Consider the following 22,369-nt stretch of genomic DNA (forward strand, 5'->3'; position numbering starts at 1 on the left):
TTACATTGGCCGCCATTTTGTAAAAAAAAATTATATTTTTTTTTCATACAGAATGTATAGGGGGTGCTCAATAGTTCTATACGATACTAAAAATTTAAGTTTGAAACCACAGTTGTTAAAGCTAAAGTTTTTGAAAATAAGAATTGCTTTTGCGCAAAAAAATGTTTGAATCTCTTTGAATATGATGTAAGAAAATCTAATTTTAAACAAATTTGTTATTATCAAAAAGTTTATCTGATCTATGGTATAGAAAGTTTGCTATAGAATTCAGTTTAGAATGATGATGGTAAGAATTAGTATTTAAATAGCGATTAGTATGGTATTTTTACGTATGTTCCAAATGTATTGTAAATATATTCTTTATTTATTAAAAAAAAAAATATCCTACGCTAAATCACACAAATTTTGCATTTAACTTAATATACTATTTATTTGGCACAAAGTACACACATAAACATAATATCATTCGTGTGACAGATAATCAAGATATGAAAAATGCTTTTAAAATCTTTACTCAAAGTCATAAGAGTTGGAGATGGATTATCGGCGTGCTGTGTTGAATTATTCAACGGGTCGATACTTAATATTATTCATGGATGAACACAAAAAACTTTAAATCAAAATATAATAAATGTTAATGTATTCGTAGGGGTAACATAAATTTAATCATATTAGAATTGTTGAGTAATACCGAAAACTCGACATGATATCCATTGTTATCCCTATTTGAATATTCTACAAACAAATATTAGGGTTTGGATTTAGATATAAGCCACGACATATAATAATCTGCTCAAGTTACAAAAGATAAAATAAATAATTCATCTATTTTCAATGAAATTATTTAATGGTGTTTGTAATCGTACCGATTTACGACGATCGAATAAAATGCATAATTTATCGCAAAACTTTATCTTAATGGACTTGAAGCTATTGTATTGAAAAGTTTTTCTATTTGAGCTATAATGGCGTAATTATGTGTAGAATTCAAAGTAAAACTATCATGTTTTTAAAAAGACTTAAGAACTTAGCGAAATTATCCAAAGGTATAACTTAATATAAAATATATTTGATGCGAAACAAATCTATTCTTGTATTAAGACATATTTTTAATTCACTTATTATCAAATTTAGTTCCAAAAAATAGATAGTTGCAGTTTAAATATAACCTAGATATTTGTAGTTTAAAGGGGTTTCTTTATTATAAAAATATTATTAAAAAATGTTAAGATCTGTTACAGAAGTTATTTTTTTCTGCTTCATTGCTGTAATCATCTATATTATCTTTGTTTAAAATCTACTTCGTAATTCATAAAATTCAACTAGTGGTAATTAATTAAATCAAAAGTTACATTAACAAGCTTTATTTTAAGACCATCACATGAACAGGAAAAAAGCGTTACAAGCGCCATAAACCAAAACGCTGACAAGTGCATTCGTAACGAACGTGACCATCGTTAAATTTAATTTAACCTGCTTGAACTTCAATGGTTATGTAAAAAAATCACCCCTAGATATCCTTTATTTTCCTTTATTTTTACTTACTTTAGAATTAAATCTAAAATTAACCTTTTTTTTTTTAAAATAAAGAATAGTAACTCTCGAATTTATTTGTATTTTTACACTCACACTAAGTGGAGTTACACATAAGCGTCACCTGTTACTGATATTTATAAAATATAAAAGTCATGTCCTGTCATTTTTTAAAAAAATATTTAGTTTTTTCTTCCATTAGATATAGAAATTTGTACTTGAAAAATCAGAATTACAATTTAGAGAAAGTATGAATTTTCTCTGTATTTCAATAATATTTTCGTCAAACCCTAAAAGATGTTTGATTTTGTTACGTAACGCGTTTTTTTAATAGTCTAAAAGTATTTCGCATATTTTATATCAATATATTTAGTATTAATTTAGAAACAGGGTCCTTAATATAGTAATTTTGCAAGGCCAAATATTTTTTACGATTATTAAATATACTAGAAAAAATTAGGATGCTTATATAAAGGTGTTTGATTACTATTTTAGTGCATTTTTAATAAAAACTGTACGACCTGATTATAAATATATAAATATATAAAAAAAAAAATTTTGGTAATAAACATCAATTTTTAAAATAAAAAATATAGCTTATTTTATTAAATAAATAAATAATGTAAGGGAAGTACTCTTTCGGATTTTGACAAACAAAATATTTTATATATTTTATTTTATAAAATTAATTAGACATATGATATGTTTAAAATTTAAGTAAAAAACACAAAAAAATATATAAAAAAAAAATTTAAAACCTTTATGAAAAAAAAAATTGTGAAGCTGACTGAAAAGTTACATTAGACATAATAAAAAACTAATTTTAAAATTTTATTTAATTAACATAATTACCAATCTACATAAGCAACTTATTAAAATAATAAATTACGAGAATCTTCTTCAACGTTTTAAGAGAAGCACTGATTTTTTATGTGCATTCTAGTTGAAATAAAATAAAAAATGCAAACATTAGAATACTAATCACTGAATGTATTAATGTTTTACATCCGAAAATTGATAAATATTTATTAAGATAAAAAGGAAAGCAAAAGCTTATGTATAAATAATAAAAAAGTAATACTACGAAAACATATTATTGCAAAATAAATTAACTTGCCGCAATAGGTTTAAAAACATTCGCAAAACAAATATTTGTCCCTGGGGGTGCTATGACAAGTGCCCAGGGCAATGTTGTCATTCAACGCACGCAATGCTAATAACAATGAAAAACTTTTGAATATCAAATACCAGGAAAACAACAACAACAAGAACGGGTCACAAAAAGTTTGAACAAATCCAATATTTGCACGTTGACTCGCTCGAAATGCAATTAAAATAAAAATGATAAAAGAAACATGCGATAATATGTTATATTTTTTTCTTGATTAAATATAAATATACAAACAGCGAAATAGTAATCGATCGGTGGACCTTGAAGGAGTTTAAAATTGCTTGCAGGATTGAGACTATTGATTAGCTTATTTTTCTGCTTCTGCTCGAAGCGAACACCTCGTTTATTAGTTTCGAATATTTCCTCTAAGTTTTGTGCTGAATAAAAAATTCGGCTGTCATTCTCACCAATAGGCGTATGTTTCGCAGCAAGATATTTTTTCTTACTGTTCATTTTTTCCTTCAAGTTTTCTCATTAATAAAGTATAAAGAAGCTAATATTTAATACCTTAGAGCAGCGGTTTCCAACCTGGGAGGCGCGCCTCCCAGGGGAGGCGCGGACTATTGCCAGGGGAGGCGCCAACATTTTTTAATGAATTATTTTTTATACCATAATATCTACAAATGAATAAAACTTGATATATTAACGTAACAGTGAAAATTCAGTGCATGAATGTTAATTTTTTTACATTTACATATATTTAATTCCTATTAAAAAAATTATCTGGAGCGGAGAAATTTAAAAATGGCGCGTTTGCAAACGCTCTGTTTCGGTAATACACAAAACGACCGCTAGTTGCATAAAACAATAACCTCAAATTTAAATGTCACTCGTGTTATATTGTTTTTTTTAATTGTTTCTGACGTGATTTCTTGTTGAAAATAATCGTTAGTATATTTTAAACTTCATTTTTTTTTATTTAAACTATCATTGATTTTAATTTATATCAATAAAATATTTTTTAGACGAATGGATAAATTTTTGAGTGGTTACAAGAGAAAAGTCAACAATAATGAAGATACTGATGCTGATACTAGTGGGAATAAAATCAAAAAAGTACAAGGAAGTAAAGCTCCCAAGAAAAGACAATACAGTTCATCCTATTTATCATTAGGATTCACCAATGTGTTTGTTGTGTTCGAAAGTTTTGGCTTCAGATAGTATGAGACCAGTCAAATTAAAACGGCACCATGAAACTCTACATTCTGAATACGTTGATAAGTCCATAGAATATTTTGATGAAATTGGATGAGCTTAATAATCAAAAGCAAACGTTCAAAAATATTCTTTCTGTATCACCAAATGCATTATTGGCTTCGTACCATGTCTCTTACCGAATCGCAAAATGTAAGAAACCACATACAATAGGAGAAACTCTAATATTACCAGCAGCTATTGATATGGTTCGAATAATGTTCGGCGAATCATATGCAAAACAGTTGCAACAAATTCCGCTTGCTGATAGTACAGTCGGAAGAAGAATCAATAATATATCTGAAGATATTTGCGATCAATTAGTTTCTCGGCTGCGTACTTCGAAATTCGCCATACAAGTAGATGAGGCAACTGATATAGCTAATGATGCCCATTTAATTGCATATGTTCGATATGTTGTGGAAAATAATATATTAGAAGATATATTATTTTGCAAACCCATTCCTGGAAAGACCACATCCATTGAAATTTTTAATATAATGGACAGTTTTTTTAAAGAAAACGACATAACGTGGAGTAATTGTATTGGACTGTGTACTGACGGAGCTCACTCAATGTCCGGACACAAAGCAGGTCTTCAAGCATTAGTTAAAAAGAAAGCACCACATGCTATCTAGACGCACTGTATGCTTCACAGAGCAGCTCTAGTGTCAAAAAATATGAGCGAGGAACTTAACAACATTTTTACAAAAATTATAAAAATTATAAACTACATTAAGAACAGTCCTTTGAGATCTAGGCTGTTTGCAAAGTTGTGTGTAGATATGGAAGCTAATTATACCTCACTTCTGTATTATTGTGATGTTCGCTGGTTATCTCGTGCAAAAGCGATTCAAAGGGTATTTGAACTCAAAGAAGAAATAACAGCCTTTCTCGAAGAAAATCACCACGAAGAGGCACATTTGTGGACGAACGATAATTTCCTTGTTAAACTTGCCTATTTAGTTGAAATTTTTGGAAAATTGAGCAGTTTGAATAAATCAATGCAGGGATCACAAATGCATCCACTTGTTCAAAAAGACAAAGTAAAAGCTTTCATTAAAAAGTTGAAGTTATGGAAGTCAAATTTACAAAAGAATGAGTTGGACATGTTTTCACTGTCAAAAGATTTCTGGGCCACAGCCAATATTGAAACAAGCAAGAATCTTTTTATTGAACACTTGGATGGTCTAGTGCTGCATTTTTCAAATTATTTTAAAGACCTTGATTTCTCAAAGTTTTTGTGGGTACAGAATCCATTTATCGACGATGAAAACGACAAATTTGAGCTGACAACCATTGAAAAGGAAAAACTTATAGAATTATCATGAGATAGCCTACTAAAACAAAAGTTTCAAAATGAAACCTTAATTCAATTTTGGATGAATCTTAAAGGAGAGTATGAATCTTTGTATTGCAAAGCAATGCAAGTGCTTCTACCGTTTGTAACGTCGTATTTATGCGAAACGGGCTTTTCGGCACTGGCTGCAATGAAAACTAAATATCGCAACAGGTTAGTAGTCGAAAAAGAGATACGAGTGGCACTCTCCACATTGCCCCCAAGATTTGATAAGCTTTGTGCTAATAAACAACAACAACCGTCGCATTAAATTTTTATGCGATAGATGTAGTTGGTTTAATTGTTTAAAAAAACTTATATATAAAAATAAATATACACGTATGTGTATGTTATAACTAAACCTTGTTATTATTCTGTTAATTGTGGTTTTCAGTTTATTTTTGTAATAAAGTTTTTATTATTTAAAACGTGTCTATATTATTTAATCTATTAAAAAAATAAAAGGTAAGGGAGGCGCGGAAAAATTTTTTTTTTTTGGGGAGGCGTAGTAACAAAAAGGTTGGAAACCGCTGCCTTAGAGCATGTGTAAGATTTTACAACTATTTGGTTGTTAAAGAAAGTCTCGATTCCGTTTTATCGTGAAGATAATCCGGTCATTAAAAGAGCTTTAAGCATACATCCATAAATGAATTATAATTATAATAATTATTATTATGCATGTCTCGCATCCGAACAATAAAGCTGGCCAAAAATAACAGCTTATTACCTTAATTCTGATCTTAAGATGAAAGTGCTTGTTTGTGAGACCAGATTAAAATTTAAAAAAATATTGGATGAATCTAAAATACAATGAAGTTGAAAATTTAAAGAAAAATATAACGAAGATAATTTACATAAAAAAAGGTGATGACAGGTAAACAAATACTGACGCATGTTTGAAACGCCATCTGATGTGTGCGTCAGGGTGAGTCTGTCACACGCGCTTGTGCATCTCGCGTACAAGCGAATCCGTGCGAGAGAAAAGGGGATATACACACCATCGATATTTCTCTAACAAATCATGAAAGTTAAACGTATAAGATTTTTTTTTTAATTTTTAAAATGGCGGTAATAAGCTGATGACGTTATAACTGACTTGTCTTAATCGTATGTATTTTAAGCGGTTTTCCTGACGGTTGGGAAATATCCAAAAGATAGGCTGGCGTTAAATGTGTTTGCTAAGAAATGAATGCATATTCCAGGAAGGTGTTAAATCAACGTGTTATCTAAAATAAAATTAAATTTTCACTTGAGAAGAAAATTTGCGAATTAAGTCCTTATCTACTGCGGATGCTTATATTTACTTTCAGAGTGCTTAAATTTTTACAGAAGACATGAAAAAAGCATCAGCTAACATCTGATCCATGTCAGATATATTATTTATAGTTTTTAACCGTGGATTTTCTGTGTATTTATTTTTAAGCGATTTAGTTATGTTTTGATACTCCAGAGTGACAAGCTTCCCTGTTTGTCACTCTGGAGTAAAAACAAGAAAAACACATATTTGTAAGTAAAGAGTATATTTAATAATACTATAAAAACATAGATAAATTATATAACATCAAGTTATACATACTTTATGAGTATGACAATACTGTTTGAGAAGGGTCGTAGATAAATAAGCTCAAGACAGCTTAGCAGAATTACCCGAATGCAACTTATCTTACCCAAATGTTAGATATTGCTTAGCTAAATCGTTCATTAGACTTTTATACATAATAAACAATAACATACAACTACTGTGAAGGCACTTTATAAAATATAATATTGATAAATACATATTTGTTCCATAAATAAAAATTTGCTAAAAATATTGAATATAAATATAGAAAATAAAGAAACATGACTTAGTCCACTTTTTTAATTATTGCTTCATATATTGGTCAATTCTCGGATGAACTCAGCTAAGTGCGAGTTACGTCTTAAGTCTGAAGAATTTGGTGGAATTTCCAGTTGGATGTTATTGATGGAAGTGTTTAACGCTTTTATGCAATATCCAAAGGAGTGTGTTTTCTTTCACTAGTTGTAACGCGTGGGCCAATGCGATGATTTGAGGGTGGAAACAGATTGTTTGTAATGTTTCTTATATGACACTTCTGCATAACAATTAAAATGTAAAAATGGCACATTCTACAATTATGTCGTTGCATATTCAGTCAATGGTTGTTCCAGACAATAAGACCGCAGAATCCGCCTCAATCATTCATTCATTCTAGTGGAGTAATTGCAGACCGCACGCACTTTGGCTCAACTGGTTGCTCTGTCTACTGAGTTTCGGACCTTCACCGATGCGACGTTTCCGTGGGGGCGCAGGCGTAAGTTTGGGGATTTCGGTGCTGGGAGGTGTGTGGAGGATCGATCCGGCGCCCCTTTCTCCCCTTACCCTACCCCCATCTCGAGCCACTGCGGCACCTAAAGACTTGGTCGAGTCGAGCGTGTATCCACGCTGCGCCGCGGGGCCCCGGGGCCCTGGACGCTGCCCGGGGGCGGCGCCCCAACTTTCGCGTTACGTAACCGTTTTGAATCTCCCCCACCCCGCCGCCGCCCTTCGCCCATTTCACAAAAGGCTTTGTGCGCGTCGCAACTCTGCCGTCGCGCGCTCTCGTCTCTCCCGTCTCAACATGTGCTCCGGTTGTGTTGTTGTGCCTCGTGCTCGTCCACTCAAGGTCGCAGTGAAGGCATGTATCCTCGGCGTATCCTAGACGTATCCTCGAGAGTGAGACAAGCCTGGCTAGGGTCTCGGATAGGTGCAAGCATCCGAGCGTTCATGTGCACTTGACACACATTGCCTTATTTTCTTTTGCCTCATTTCATCATATGTTTTTTAATATTAGATTGATCAAAATTTTACGATTTTTTAAATATATGTATGTATGTATATATGTACAAATGTTTTATAATTATTAAATTTAGATCCTTAAATTGTCATATGGTTACAATATATGAAAATATATACAACAATATATTTTAGAAATTATTTATAAATTCTTTTTTTAAGAAGGTTTAAGTTATAAAAATAATACAATGCAAAAAGATTTTTCTTACAAATATAAAAAAAAACTTAAAAGTATATATAAAATTATACAGTAATTTTGATTTTAAGTTTTTTAATTTTCAGTTAAATAAATCCGAAAAAATATTTTAAATTTTTATTTATTATGACATATTAAAGTATATGAGATCTACATTATAAATACGATTTTTAATATTCTGCAAATAGTATTTTTATAAAAAAAATATTTGTATTGTACTAGTTTTTGGTAGCAAATAAAATTTTATGCAGTTATAAAAGTTATAAATTATTTATAGTGCTTTATAAAAATATTGTTGCAATATATATGATATAAATTTTACTTTTTAAGTCAAAAATAATTTTATTTATATGTTATTGTATAATTACAAAAATCCATTTTAAATTGTAAGATTTTAATTGAAAATACAAATTTTCCAAATGATTATTTTTATATTAAAATTCCAAAAAAATCATTTACTATTATTGTAATAAAAAACAATTTTTTTTGTTCTGGTTTTTTGTTGAAAAATAAATTTTATGCAGTTATAAATGTCAGTAAGATTACTATACACAAAAATTTAAGCTACCAAAATCCTATACATAAAAATATAAGTTTATAATTCCAGTACTATTTATTTTCTAAAAAAAAAATCGTAAATAAGTTAATTTTAACTTAAAATTTGATACAAATTTTTAATTTTTACATTAAAATGATTCATATTTAAAAAAACTATTTCATATAAAAAAAAAAAAAAAAAAATGGTACAAATTATTATTTTTGTGAAAAAAGATTATTATTAATATTATTTTCAATCACAAAGTGAAACTATACACAGATTTTTATATTTACATATGTGTATAATATATACATTAAAATCAAGAAGCTAGAACTAACTGAACAAGTTATATAATATAATATGTACCATATTCTATAATAATAAATTATAAAAATGCAATATTTTAAGCAAATAATAGTAAAAAAAAGGGCTGAAAAATAATGATATTGTCAAAAATAAATAATAATTTTAAAATCATTATAGCTATTTAATCTTTGTGGTAAAAACATGATATATTATTATACAATATATATTGCATATAATACTAAATTACTAAGTAGGGTTTCTAATAATTATTTAAGCAAATTCAAACTTTAACATAACAACAATTACAGTCGCAAAAATAAATGATACAGCTTAAATCATCGTTGCTATTTTCTCTTTGTGGTAAAAATATATAAAATATTAGACACTGTAATATACTATATCTTACTAAATAACATACATGGTTTACAAATCTCATTTGTAGTTTTATCATCATGATAATAAAAGTGTCTCAAGAGAGTTATATCTTTATAAATGTATCGATGTGTGAATGAGGTTGTTGGAAGGTTAAATTTTTGTCCTTGCAAGGTCGTAGTCGAAGACTATATACCCTGAATCATAGAGATCAATTTCACTGTAATATAACTATTTTCAATACTTAAATTTATAAAATCATACTATATTTATTTCCAATAAGAGCTTATATAAATTATACATGAAAAAACCTTCTATATAGATATAAAGATTGCATTTAAATACTATATGTTATTAAAAAATAGTATAACTTGATAACTATACATTAAAAAATATATAACATTTTTATATCGATATAACTAAATTGTATTATTGAATTATAAATTTAAGTTATAAAAAAAATATGGCACAATCAATAATAAAAAATATTTTGTAAGAGCAAGAATATTAAAAGCTTGATTTATTAAATAATTATTAGCAATATCTTACATGTAAATTTAGCTATTTATTTTTGTAATAAATATTACTTTCTAAGAAATATTTATTTAATGTATTTAAAATATTTATTTAAAAAAACAGTATATATAAAATTAACAATGTTGAACTATTAAATATAAATTTATATGTATATTTTAACATACAATAAAATAAAAATTTAATTTTCAAGACATGTGCTAAGAATATGTAAACTTTAAGAAAAAAAAATAAAAATATAAAGGGCAAAGTGTAAGACAGACTCATATTATATTTTAATATATATTTGTGAAATAATGGATCTTTCATATTTTTATATGTTAAAAGGAAAAATACTTGAATATGTAAAGTATCTTAGATCTTGCATCTATATATATATTTTTAAATATATATAATATATCACTGCCTTAAAACGTAAGCTTAATCATTAGTCATGAATGACTTATACAAGCGATTTATATTCTGTGTACGTGATCCATTTGTTTTCAATATCTGAAATACTTTCCTTGACGCAAAATTTATCTTGTTTTTATGCATAGATTTTGCCTTTCCTCGCAAATTTTGCTTAAAATTTTATTCCCTATCTCAAGATGTTTTTTGTTTAATTTTACAGGCATAACATATTTTTTACGATACTTTTCTCATATAATATATAAGTATAAATATTATATTGACATAAAAAAATTAAATCCCAAAATTAATAATTCCTAAGCTAATAAAAAATAATTATTGTAATTATTTTATACATTTTTTAAATACTATAAAACTTTTATTTTAAAAATTTTTAGTATATATTTCAAGTCCTAATATTTTCATTATTGATTTAATTTATAAACAGATACTTTCATTTATATATGTATTTTAATCTTAATGTTATTGATATAACAATTAGAGATTATAAATTATGTTTAATAATTAATTTCTTAGAAAATCATTATTAAAATATTCGAGATATTTAATGTTTATTTTTTATTAGAAAAAAATAAAACAGCGATAAATGTAGTTATTTCAAGCATTTTTTTAAATGTATATGTATATATTTTAAATAAGGTTTTAGCACATTTCAAATGAAAAAACTATAGAAATTGGATAAAAGCATCATAGAAATAATGTGAATAGATTGAAACATATATACAATTTATAGCTATATTAAATTATAATGAAATATTTTTTATTTCATTTAATGTTTATTTCTATTATTTTGCATCTGAATATAAATTACTTTATTATTTATTATATATATTTTTGCCTTTATAAAATATTAAATAAATTTGCAAAATAGATTTTAATCTATTTTGTAAATTTACATAGTTTAAATATTTTTTCAAAAACAATTTTTTATAAGTTGTGCAAAACCTTTTGGAAATAGTGTTTTCATTTAAATCTTAAACATTCATAAGATAGAGCATTTATGTAATTATATTTTTAATAAATGATAATTTTTGATAGTACAAACATATTATTAGCACTATGAATAGAATCTTAAAAATCACTTTATGATATAATTACTGTTTTATGTAACTAAAAATATATAATACAAAATAACAATGTTTTAAATAATTTATTTACATACATATATTAACTTTTATATCTATGAAAAACCATAATAAAAATAAATAATATTATTCTGATATCAAATTAAAAAAAAATGTATTCAAAGCACTATATATAAATACTTGAATTATACTCATTTTTATGTTTTCTACAGCAAAGCTTTACGAAAAAATTTAGTAAAAACTGTTTATTGTATTATTTATCTATCAAATGCATGAGATAAATAATCTTAAATTGATGTTTATTAAGTCAATATAATTTGATATAAACTAATTAATTTTTTTCAACTTATAATTTAAAATAACAAGGTTTTATTGTAGCAATCATATTTATACATTGTTATTCGCCCAACGTTATGTTCTATCATAATTATTATTTGTTACTACGTGATCTTTTTTGTAAGTAAATAAATCAATTTTACATGTATGTAATTATTATATATATTGTTTGCGTTACGTTATTTTGTATTATCATTATTATTATTTAGCAATTTGTTATCATGTATTACAATTTTGAAGAAGTAAATAAAATATTTTCATGTTTTTGTGTATTTTTTATTTCACACTCATGTTTTTTATCATTCCATTTTATTATTTTATTCATCACACATCCACAACGTGATACTCACACACATAATATAAATAATAATCGTATAATGAAAGTCCTGCATAACGAAGGGCGTAAAGACAGTTACACGTTGAGGGCCAATGCTTGGCTCGCAGTTTCGTTACGTACATCTATGTATATATGTATAATATATACCTAGGTACATGGGTAATACATGCTTTATACGGTACATTATGTGTGTGGGAATGAGCTTTGCGGTTTTGCGCTTTATCCCCGCCACTAATCCCGACAAAATTCACAGAAAGGCTTGTTTCATGCTAACCCAAAAAAATTCACCCCCGCTTTTGGTAAAATATTACCTCTCACACGTGTGCAAGAAGTTAGTGAAATATAGATGAATCATCAGATTTAAGCCTAGAACGTATTAATGTGATGATGTGTGTGTGTGACAGTGTATCGCAAAAGATTAAGAACATATAATATGTAAATTTAAAAGTATATCTCAGTTTTCACTGTCGTAATTTAAGGATGATGGCAATGTTATTGCCATTGATTAATATTTGTACAAAAAATACAGGGATGATCAATATTTTATTTAAACTATCAATGTTTTAGTTGATGTAAATTCAAATTCATTATCGAGATTCATAGGCAATTTTTTTTTTAAATTACTAAATTACAACTATGTAGATTTCTAAGTACAGCTTCAACTACATCGCCTCTATTTTTAATAGATAAACGTTATTTAATTTGCTTGTCATTCCTAATGAAATTATCAACCAATTGCTATTAAAATGGACATGATCAAGGACATTGATAATGTTAAGATGATAATTATAGTTAATGATATTATAAAAAAAATCATAACTAATAACTAAGCATATCAATTGAAATTAGGACATATTGGATTAAAAATTTATTGTTCTATTCATTTTAAATTTTCTAATATTAAAGTGATATGTTTTAAGTCAACTGTAAAAATAGCTCTAAATTTATTCCTTAATTCTTAAATTAAAGTTTAATTCAATTTTTTTGCAACTTTTACTCAACCAAATGCTTTTTAGTTTACGTGGCTTGAAATATAATTAATAAATTTAAATTAAAAATATCTGAAAATAAAATAATATTGACTGGATTCAGAAAAATATTAGTTAACAAGCATGTTAACTATTTTGTATTTGCTATTTTTTTATTTGGTATATTAAATAATAATGATTAACTGTAAATTAACATTAAATAAAGGCAAAACTAATGATATTCTAAATTCTGATAAATATAATAATTATATTTTTAATATTAATTCTAATCATGATACACATAAAAGTAAAAATATTGCTTTAATTTTGTCATAAAAAAGTTTATTTGTTTCAATAATGTAAAATTTCTAAGCTTTAATTTTAATTATAACTCTAAATAAATTTTAGGTAGAGGCTTAGCTTTTTTTTTATCGATTTTAGAGATTTAGAATTCTGAAGTTTGCAGGATCGAGCCCCGGCAGCGTCAATCGAATTTTTATTATTAAAAAAATGCGCTGTAGTGATATATATTGGTTATATATTATATTATACATAATGATTTATAATTATTAATATATATATGTCACTGATTCCCAGTCTTGAAGTTAATAATCACATTGTGTATTCATTTTATCTGATTGATTTACCCCGTTGCAACACATTGGGCATACGCTTGTCAAGTTACAAAATGTAACTTGCCTGTCGTAAAAAATAATAAGAATTGATCGGAATCGAGTTATTTAAATAATGACCGTTTTAGGACGCTTTGTTGCCTTTAGAAGCAAAAATATTAGGGATATACATATACATACAACTTTTCCAAAAATTATGGCGTATTATTATAAAGCATTATACAACTTTGATTAAGCTTATAAAAACGGTTGAATAAATCGTAAAAAAAAGTAACAAAATCGAGAAGTAACAAAAAAAACTTTTTTCCGGTATTTCTGTTTTTAACCAATGATTTTCGCTTTAAATATACAATTAAAAAATTTAAACTTACGGGAAACTTTTATAAAATATATATAAAATTAATTGGTAATTTAAATAATTAGTATTAAATTGTAATTAATAGACTAATTAATAGGAACATATTTTCAAAAGTATTTTAATTTGTAAAATTATATTGTAATAATACATTATTGTAAAAATATTTAAAAACTAATACCAGACTAAATTTTTTTTTTAAATATATAACTAGATATTAAAGAAATATAAAATACAGCAAATAAGATTTTTTACAATATGTTTCACAAAATGAATAGACTTTTTTAGTCAATATTTATTTAAATTTCGTCTTTATTTTTATATAGGTATTTTAAATTATTTTCTGATAAATAAATGCGTAATTAAAATGTGTTTTAACAGATAATGGTCATCCCTGATATTTTAGGTGTGATAAAAAATATTGACATTTTTTTAAACTGAAACGGTATTTCTAGTGTCCTTTATTTGAAAGAACACGAAAACCTCTAAATTCATATATATTAAATAAGGTGACTGCGGCATCACGACGGTGTCGATTTTAGACAAAAATCACAAATTAATTGCTTAGTTACGCAAAAGCTAAGATTGTTTGTGCATAATTCGTTGCATAAGATTATACTATTAAATACAGAAAAAAAGCCGTCTTTGAGATTTAATCAAACTTAATTTTTTTATTCTGCTCCTAATTATTCACGGCGCTCTGATTGATATGTTGTAACCAAACAATTTTAATTCGATGCTGTTTTTAAAACAACTTTTATTGTTACTCTAAAAAAGCTCAAAATTACCGTAAAAACTTTTTAATAAATGTTTTAAAAAGTAATTTGACGAATATTAAATACAATGTTTATAATTTTAATAACGTTTAGTAATGCTTGATGTGATAGTCAACCCATCTTTTTTTTTATTTTCAACAATTTTTCAAGACTCTAGAAGTAACGTTAATATTAATCATAAACCCCAAGAACGATGATTAACATTTACACCACTTCACAGAATTTATTTCTATTTTTAATGCAAAATTATGCATTATAATAAATGTAATAACGTGTTAAAACGCGTTTTGAATAATTGGCTGTCAAATACAAACTACGCTGAATAGATAGAGTTAAAGAAAAATTAAAACCGTATCCAATAAATGTCATTATTTTTATTTCGCATTTCAAAAATTAACATTGAATGCATTGAAGTTCCTTAAATATAACTCTGTTAAGAGAATAAATCTCATAACGGTTAATGTTAAATAAATAAGGCGGCGCTATAGTAAAACTGACGCAATGGTGGATTAGAGCAACATATTCTTTGGCGGACCACGGCAGGAGTACAACGGCTGGCGGGTCTTCGTCCGGTAAACATTAAATCATTCCAATCGGTTTAAACATAAATTATTGTATTTTAATTCAAAATAATCTGTGTATAATTAGCACCCCTCCGCCAAATAATATGTTGCACTACGCCACCGTTACATCATTGTTATCTAGTTAAATCGACTGCAATTATTTAATTTATTTTAAAAATTAGGCGGTCTTTTTTTAATATATTGGTATGATTTTATGACTATATCAGGTATGGAGTGCACCAGTTTGTTCCCACCATACTTGATGAGTTTTTTATTCTCCACCACACCCAAAAAACTGTATTCCCCACGTTCGGTCTGCAAACGTGCAGTGCGATGTGACGCCGTGACGCCCCCCCGTGACAGTGCAGCGGCATGTGAACCTAGACCACCGCCGCGCGTGACGCAGTTTCGTGTATGACAGTGCGTGCCGTGAGTGATGCGGTCGGGGCGCCGTGAGGGCGCCGCCTGCAGTTATGAGATGTTGCCTGACGGCCCCCCGTCGTCCAGGGTTAACTTTGAAGAGTCGCCGTCGCAGGAGTCGAGGCGAGCGAGCCGAGGAGCAATGCCACGCGCGCGCATGCGCCCCAGGTCGATGAGCGCCTGGAGTGACATCAGCCGGTCCAGCTTCAAATTAGAAGAAAGGTTTGTAAAACTTAATATCGCAGTGTCTCAGCCAATATAATAGCCTTATATTAAAAGGATGCTTTTAATATAAGGCATTGCTTCAGCCAATCTGGTGTAGCCACTGCAGTGGTAGTATTTTTTATATAAAATATTAGTTATATTTGTGAGTGATTTTTCGTTCATAGCCAATTTAAAATAAAAGGAAAATTTAATAATTAAGTACAAAGTCCATCCAAAAAGTAAATGCAACTTCGATTATTTTTACTTCATGTCTAAACTGTGCTGCGCTACCTCTGTTTGTATTTACCAACATTTTTATATGTCTTTTACCTTTACAAGGCAAAATTAATTTTTACAAAATCTGATACGCATATGCTTTAAATATATTATGTTTGACTTTAAGCACTCGTTAGTTAAATATTAGCTACCTAGAATAACATAAACTTGTGCCGAATTAACGACAAAGAAAAAAAATCGGCGCTTTGCACCTCTCTGGCCCCCGGGTGACAATAATTTACTTACGCATGAAACCAAGAAACATGGAACATGCTTTTCTAAATTTATGATTTATAAATCATGTGTTTGTTTTCATTCAAATACTTATTCTATATTTCTTTATTTTTCGTGACAAATTTTTGTGATGTTTTTAAGGTGAGAGCAAAAACATGTCCTATGTTTAAAAGAATTGAAAATAGTACTATAGTTTAAATTAATAAAATATAAAAATATGTTCCTTGGACTATATATGTATTTTATTAAAAATTTAATTTAACAAATCCTTACTGAAAAATTATATTGAAATAATAGAAAAACAGCTACGTAGTTAATTTGCAACATTATGCAGTGGTCATATTATTAAAAAAATATATTTCATATTTATTTTTAAGAAAATAATAATATTTATAAATAAACAATACACATTTTATATACTTGTATGTTGTATGTATAAAAAATATTACAAAAATAAAAATGATATATTATATTTTACATACTTTTCCCAGTGACTAATATTTTTGCGCGCCATTTCAAAATTTGTTAAATAATGGGGGGGCACCTCTTCATACCATATTTTTAAAAATAATATAGTTTATTAAATTAAAGTGATTTACAGATTTAAAATATATTAAATAACCATATTATTTGGCTCAAAGTTTATGGGTATGGGGAAAGGCAAATACCTTCTCTGTAAAAATTTAAATGACGTCCCTGAATATGCTAGAAAAGTATAATTTTTAAAATTTTGATTCTCATCCCAAAATTCTCGGGTTATCCCTCAAAGAAATTCTAAAACAAATAGTCTTAAATTTATCCCAAAAACATTATAGTAAATTACAATTGAAATACATTTTTACTGTTAAAAATATAAATTAGCTGGTAGGTAATAATTAAATTTTATGTTTTCTACTTTTTACATATATTTACATATTTATTATTATTTATTTACTACTTTACTTTCTACTTTTAAATATATATTTTTTAATATTATTCCATATAGTAATACTTAATTTTAGATTTTAATAATAAATTATTAAAAATAGTCTAAATGAAATATTATTTTTTGTTAGCAAAATACTTTTTATGTTAGCAAAAATTAACACGTCATTAAATAAGATTTTTTTATACGTTTAATTGGCTGTAGAATATTAAATTTAAATATTATTTTTCTAGAATTATATTTATATAAAAATACTAAATTTTGATCTCCCAGATACAATATAAAATAAGGATTTATATGAGATTATTCATAGAGTTATGCCATTAGTATATTGTGCTGGTAAACATATTATTTACCATAAAATCGTATCATATAATTAAATTAAACTGAAAATTATAAAGTTCAATATTTATAGCGGTAGAGAATTGTGCATTTGGTTATTGTGTCTTTAGGAACCTTATTAGGTTGTAAAGTTTTTATAAAATTCGGATTAATGTTGCTTAAATAAAGAAAGACTGCAAAAGAATATTGTCATGCACATCGAATTCTGTGAAATATATTATTTAATAACAGTTTAGTAACATTACTAAGCTTAAGCAGAAAAATATTTTTAGCTTATTATTAAACACAATTCGTTTTAAGACACACGTATAAGTAAAAAATATATTCCTTTATTATAAAATAACTCTTATAACTATAGTTAATAGCATCTTAAATTACATTTTTTACAGAACATTGCTTGTTAAAGATGTAAATCAACAACAATCGCAATGTCTATATTATCTTTCAGATAGATATGTTAAATAAGTTAATATTTGCGAGCCAAACTTTTGAAGTGTCGGTCGTTTAATGTGTGGTAGTACATCGTCGTGTGAAAGTGGGAACCAGGGATTTCAATCTTTGTTAACTTCCTTAATTAGTTTACAATAACCCTTAGCTATATAGGTATTATATTAATATACGGTCTACCGAAATTCGCCATGATTTTAATTTAAAAAATAGCTTGATGTTTTACTTCTATGCTTTGTAAATTGGATAATACAATACAATAAAGTAAAGAATGGTTTTGTCGCAAATCTAATATAGTAACGGCATTGTTTTTTATTTAGTTTGTTCTGTACTAATTTATTAGGTTTATGTATATTCCTATTTTTAACTCAAATTTTAACAGCATGTTTTTAGAAGAACATATTTTTTTTTTAATTATTACACATGATCATAAATTTATAACGTTATGTACGCGTGTACAAACTTAAAACATACAATGTTTTTGGTTTAATGTTTGGTTAGGTTAGAATACAATTAACCGTAGCCTAACTTTACCATAATTTAAATTTGAAAAAAAAAATATTTCTCATTACTTTCTTAGGTGCACGTGCACTAATTTGTATAATATTAAGAACATGTGTAGCTAAATTTATAATTTCATATACAAGTGTATCTAAATTTATATTTTTCTTACCAATTCAATAGCAAAGATATATAAGTTAAATTAAGTATCGATACAATATAGCAAGGGATCCCTACGTTACCTGTACGTTTTAAAAAGAACCGAATGCCCTAGTATTTTTAACAGATACCTGGTAATTTAAATTTTATTATAATATTTTTTCATATTAAAATATATATTTCATATAATTTTCAAGGCGCAAAATTTCGCAAAACCAATTTAGAGATTAACTGAGTAGTGGGAGGGATATATCAAAAAGGGACAAAAAATATTTATTTAACTGTCAGTATTGCTCCACAATATTTTATGACACATTTCGTTTTGGTATCCTCAAACATTTGCCGTTTAATAAAAAATAAAAATGCAAGTATTTACAAAAAAATACGTATGGCATACTTGTGGAAATATCGTATATAAAAAAACGGCTTTTAAGTCTATAGATTTATTATCGTTAGAGTTGTGCTTGCTCGTTATCTATCGGTTGATGCTTAGCTCTCTAACAAAAGACGTGAACAAATTCTTTAACACTCCAATGTAATTTTAATACAAATTACACAGATTAAATTATTTAATTAGATAATGAATATTTATCATTGATTTAGATGTAGCAAAAAATATTTAACCTTCACTTTCAAAAATATGAAAAAAACAAATTTTGCATGTACAATTAGGTGATCCATAAATATTATAAAATTTTCATTTAAAATTTGATAGTGCTTTCAAGTTTTTAATCCGAAAGTTAAGAATGGTCGACACTTCATAAAGTTTCTGTTAATCCTTAAGCAAATAAAAGTACGTTTTATCTGTCAACAATATAATGGAACGGGTGAGCCGTTTTACGTGTTTTTACAATAAGAAAATTTATATATTTAAATTGTTTTACGCTCACGGAATAAAGGCGGAACAAGAGTGATTCTAAACAATTTTTCAGACATATTTTTCTATTTTACTTTGGTTTCATGACAATATTAAATTTTGACTGTGGACTTTAAAATTTATACATTATGACTAAAATTAAATCTTTTTTAGATCATCATTCTACGAATATTTTGAAACTGATAAATTCATCAACCATTTTAGTTTTGTAACGATCAATGAATTTATCTGCCGTTGTAATTCATTTTTGAGTACAAATTTCAATCAAAATTTTAATCTGACGGTTGAAGTTTAGAAACACTACTATATATTATTTACCAAAAATAATTATAAAATTATATGTAATATGCTGCTCTAAAATGCTTATGAAACTCAATTTTCCAGTTGCAAAATATCTATTTGCTGTATAAACTTAAATCAAACTAAACTACAAAACTAAGTCAACTAAATAAAGTACAGACAGATGTCGCATCTCGCATATTGCTCCAAATTTTGTATTCACTTGGATATTACACTATGTTTTAAAAATATGACCTATATTACTATGGACTTCTGGTATAAAAAGGCTGATTAAAGTATATTCAAACCAAATTTTGATCAATAGGAGGGCGTAAAAACAATTATCACTTCTCAAAAGCCAAAAATTCACGTCAAAAGCAATAAAATCGTGTCGGCGTGTACGATTTTATTGCTTTTGACGTGAATTTTTGACTTCTGAGAAGGGATAATTGTTTTTTAGGCTCTCCTATTGATCAAAATTTGGTTTAGATATGCATTATTTTATTCTCACATCGTCGTATAATTTAATGAAAAATACTATGAATTTTCATGAAATCGAAATATTGACTGGCCAACTTAGCCCCCACCTCCCTTGGAAAAAGTTGGAATGACGTCCTGCACTTGACATTTTGAACAAGCATGATTATTGACAGCTGTCTGATTTAATGAAATGGAGATATTAAAAAAATAACCACTGACTAAGCAACTTTTTCCTTTCCCCCTCAGAAAAATTAAAATCACGTCTCTATTGAATAAAAAAAATAAACATATGTTTTAATTTTTTATTTAAATATATTTTTTTATTTTTGTAATTAAATACAATTTGAGCAAAATCAAAAATTAAATATTTTAGTTTTTATTGTAAATTATAACCCTATATCAGTTTAAAATAGTGGACAAAAAATACCTCAAAACCAAAATGGGTACCCGGGTAATTTATGGAAAAATATCTGTGAACTAGATAATGAATTTAACGGTTAATTGGATAGCTTAAATATACTATTTAGTCAACTTACCCTAATTTATATTTATAAATGCGCACATTTTTTTTAATAAAAAAATTAGGTGCAGATATTTTTAATTTATGTGTTAATATATTTTTATATTTTACACTTAATTTTATTAACAAAAATATTCTATGAGTAGTTAGAGTACAATATACCTAAGCATAACTCAATTAAACTCAAATTTGTACATAAACACATCTTTAAAAAAAAAATTATTTAGTTCAAAACCTTGTTACACATATACTTAATTATATAAAATTAAGTAGACATGTACATACGTTTATTAAATTAAGTTTACGTTTACCTAAAGTTGTTGTTCAACAAAAGTGATTAAAGTTCTAACTATGAACAATTAATTTAAATAATTAAGCAAGATATGATAACATTGTGAATAGTATATGTTTTTTTATGTACTATATATTTTTATTAAAATTTCTAATTTTTATGCATTTCTATAGATCAGCAAATGATGACTTATTGAAAATAAAAGCTAAAATACGCATTAGAATAGCAGAAAAAATTGATTTTACAACCAATGGAAACATAAATATATAAAAAAGACAGTTTTTTTGTATAGATACTAAAGACTATTGCTGTAAATATTATTTTTAGTTCACTGGTTTTTAAAAATTTTAATTCAGTCTAAAAACTAGTTTTTTTTTTGCTATGTATTTGTTTCGCCGAAATCGTCACATGCAAACATATTTGTTTCGCTTTATATGTGTTTTTTTTTACTTAATATATGTTATAACAGTAAGCTTTAACCAATCGATACTGTTTGTTCACCACGAGACCGACCGACCTAAAAAAAATTGGCCTTCATACCAGAAGAAAAGTAAAGCACCCTAAACACAGACTGTTCCGATTAGGTTTTGTAATTGATTTTGTTCTGATAATGAAAGATAGTTTGTATTTTCTCTTTCGTACAAATCTTTTAACCGTTTCGTGTCGATTGGCAGACATTTTGATTATAAGTAGCGAACGCACAGGCAAATTAATTTTCTCCTGTATGTCTGAATTGTCATTCAGACCAATTTTACGTGAAACACAAATAAACATTTGTCATTGGCAAATTCTCGCAATTTATAATAATATTTATAGGTTTTAGCGGTTGGATTGTGTCCGTATTTTAAACTTAGTACAATAAAATGAGCTTTTGTGAGGCATTCAATATATTATAGAAGGTGTCACATTGTGACGTGTGACACATACGAAA

General features: G+C 26.9%; 1 protein-coding gene and 1 long non-coding RNA gene across 8 annotated transcripts in view; both read left to right on the forward strand.

Annotated features, from left to right (window-relative positions):
- The first annotated feature begins 3,490 nt into the window (after positions 1-3,490).
- Positions 3,491-4,612, forward strand: LOC148233986 (uncharacterized). The gene is made up of 2 exons (XR_015809960.1): positions 3,491-3,591; positions 3,670-4,612. It is a non-coding gene; the product is annotated as an uncharacterized LOC148233986 (long non-coding RNA).
- Positions 4,613-15,732: 11,120 nt separating this feature from the next.
- The window catches only part of SLO2 (slowpoke 2), a 199,073-nt gene continuing 192,436 nt past the window's right edge, over positions 15,733-22,369 (forward strand). For all 7 annotated transcript variants that reach the window (XM_088188004.1, XM_088188002.1, XM_088188005.1 and 4 more), the window contains exon 1: positions 15,733-16,124. In XM_088188004.1, the coding sequence (XP_088044130.1) occupies positions 15,919-16,124 (206 nt within the window). In that variant the 5' untranslated portion in view covers positions 15,733-15,918. The remainder of the gene's footprint in view (positions 16,125-22,369) is intronic.

Source organism: Plectrocnemia conspersa, unplaced genomic scaffold (genome assembly GCF_051122295.1).
Source record: "Plectrocnemia conspersa isolate PC_06_02 unplaced genomic scaffold, ASM5112229v1 ptg000006l, whole genome shotgun sequence".
NCBI classification, from domain to species: Eukaryota; Metazoa; Arthropoda; class Insecta; order Trichoptera; family Polycentropodidae; genus Plectrocnemia; species Plectrocnemia conspersa.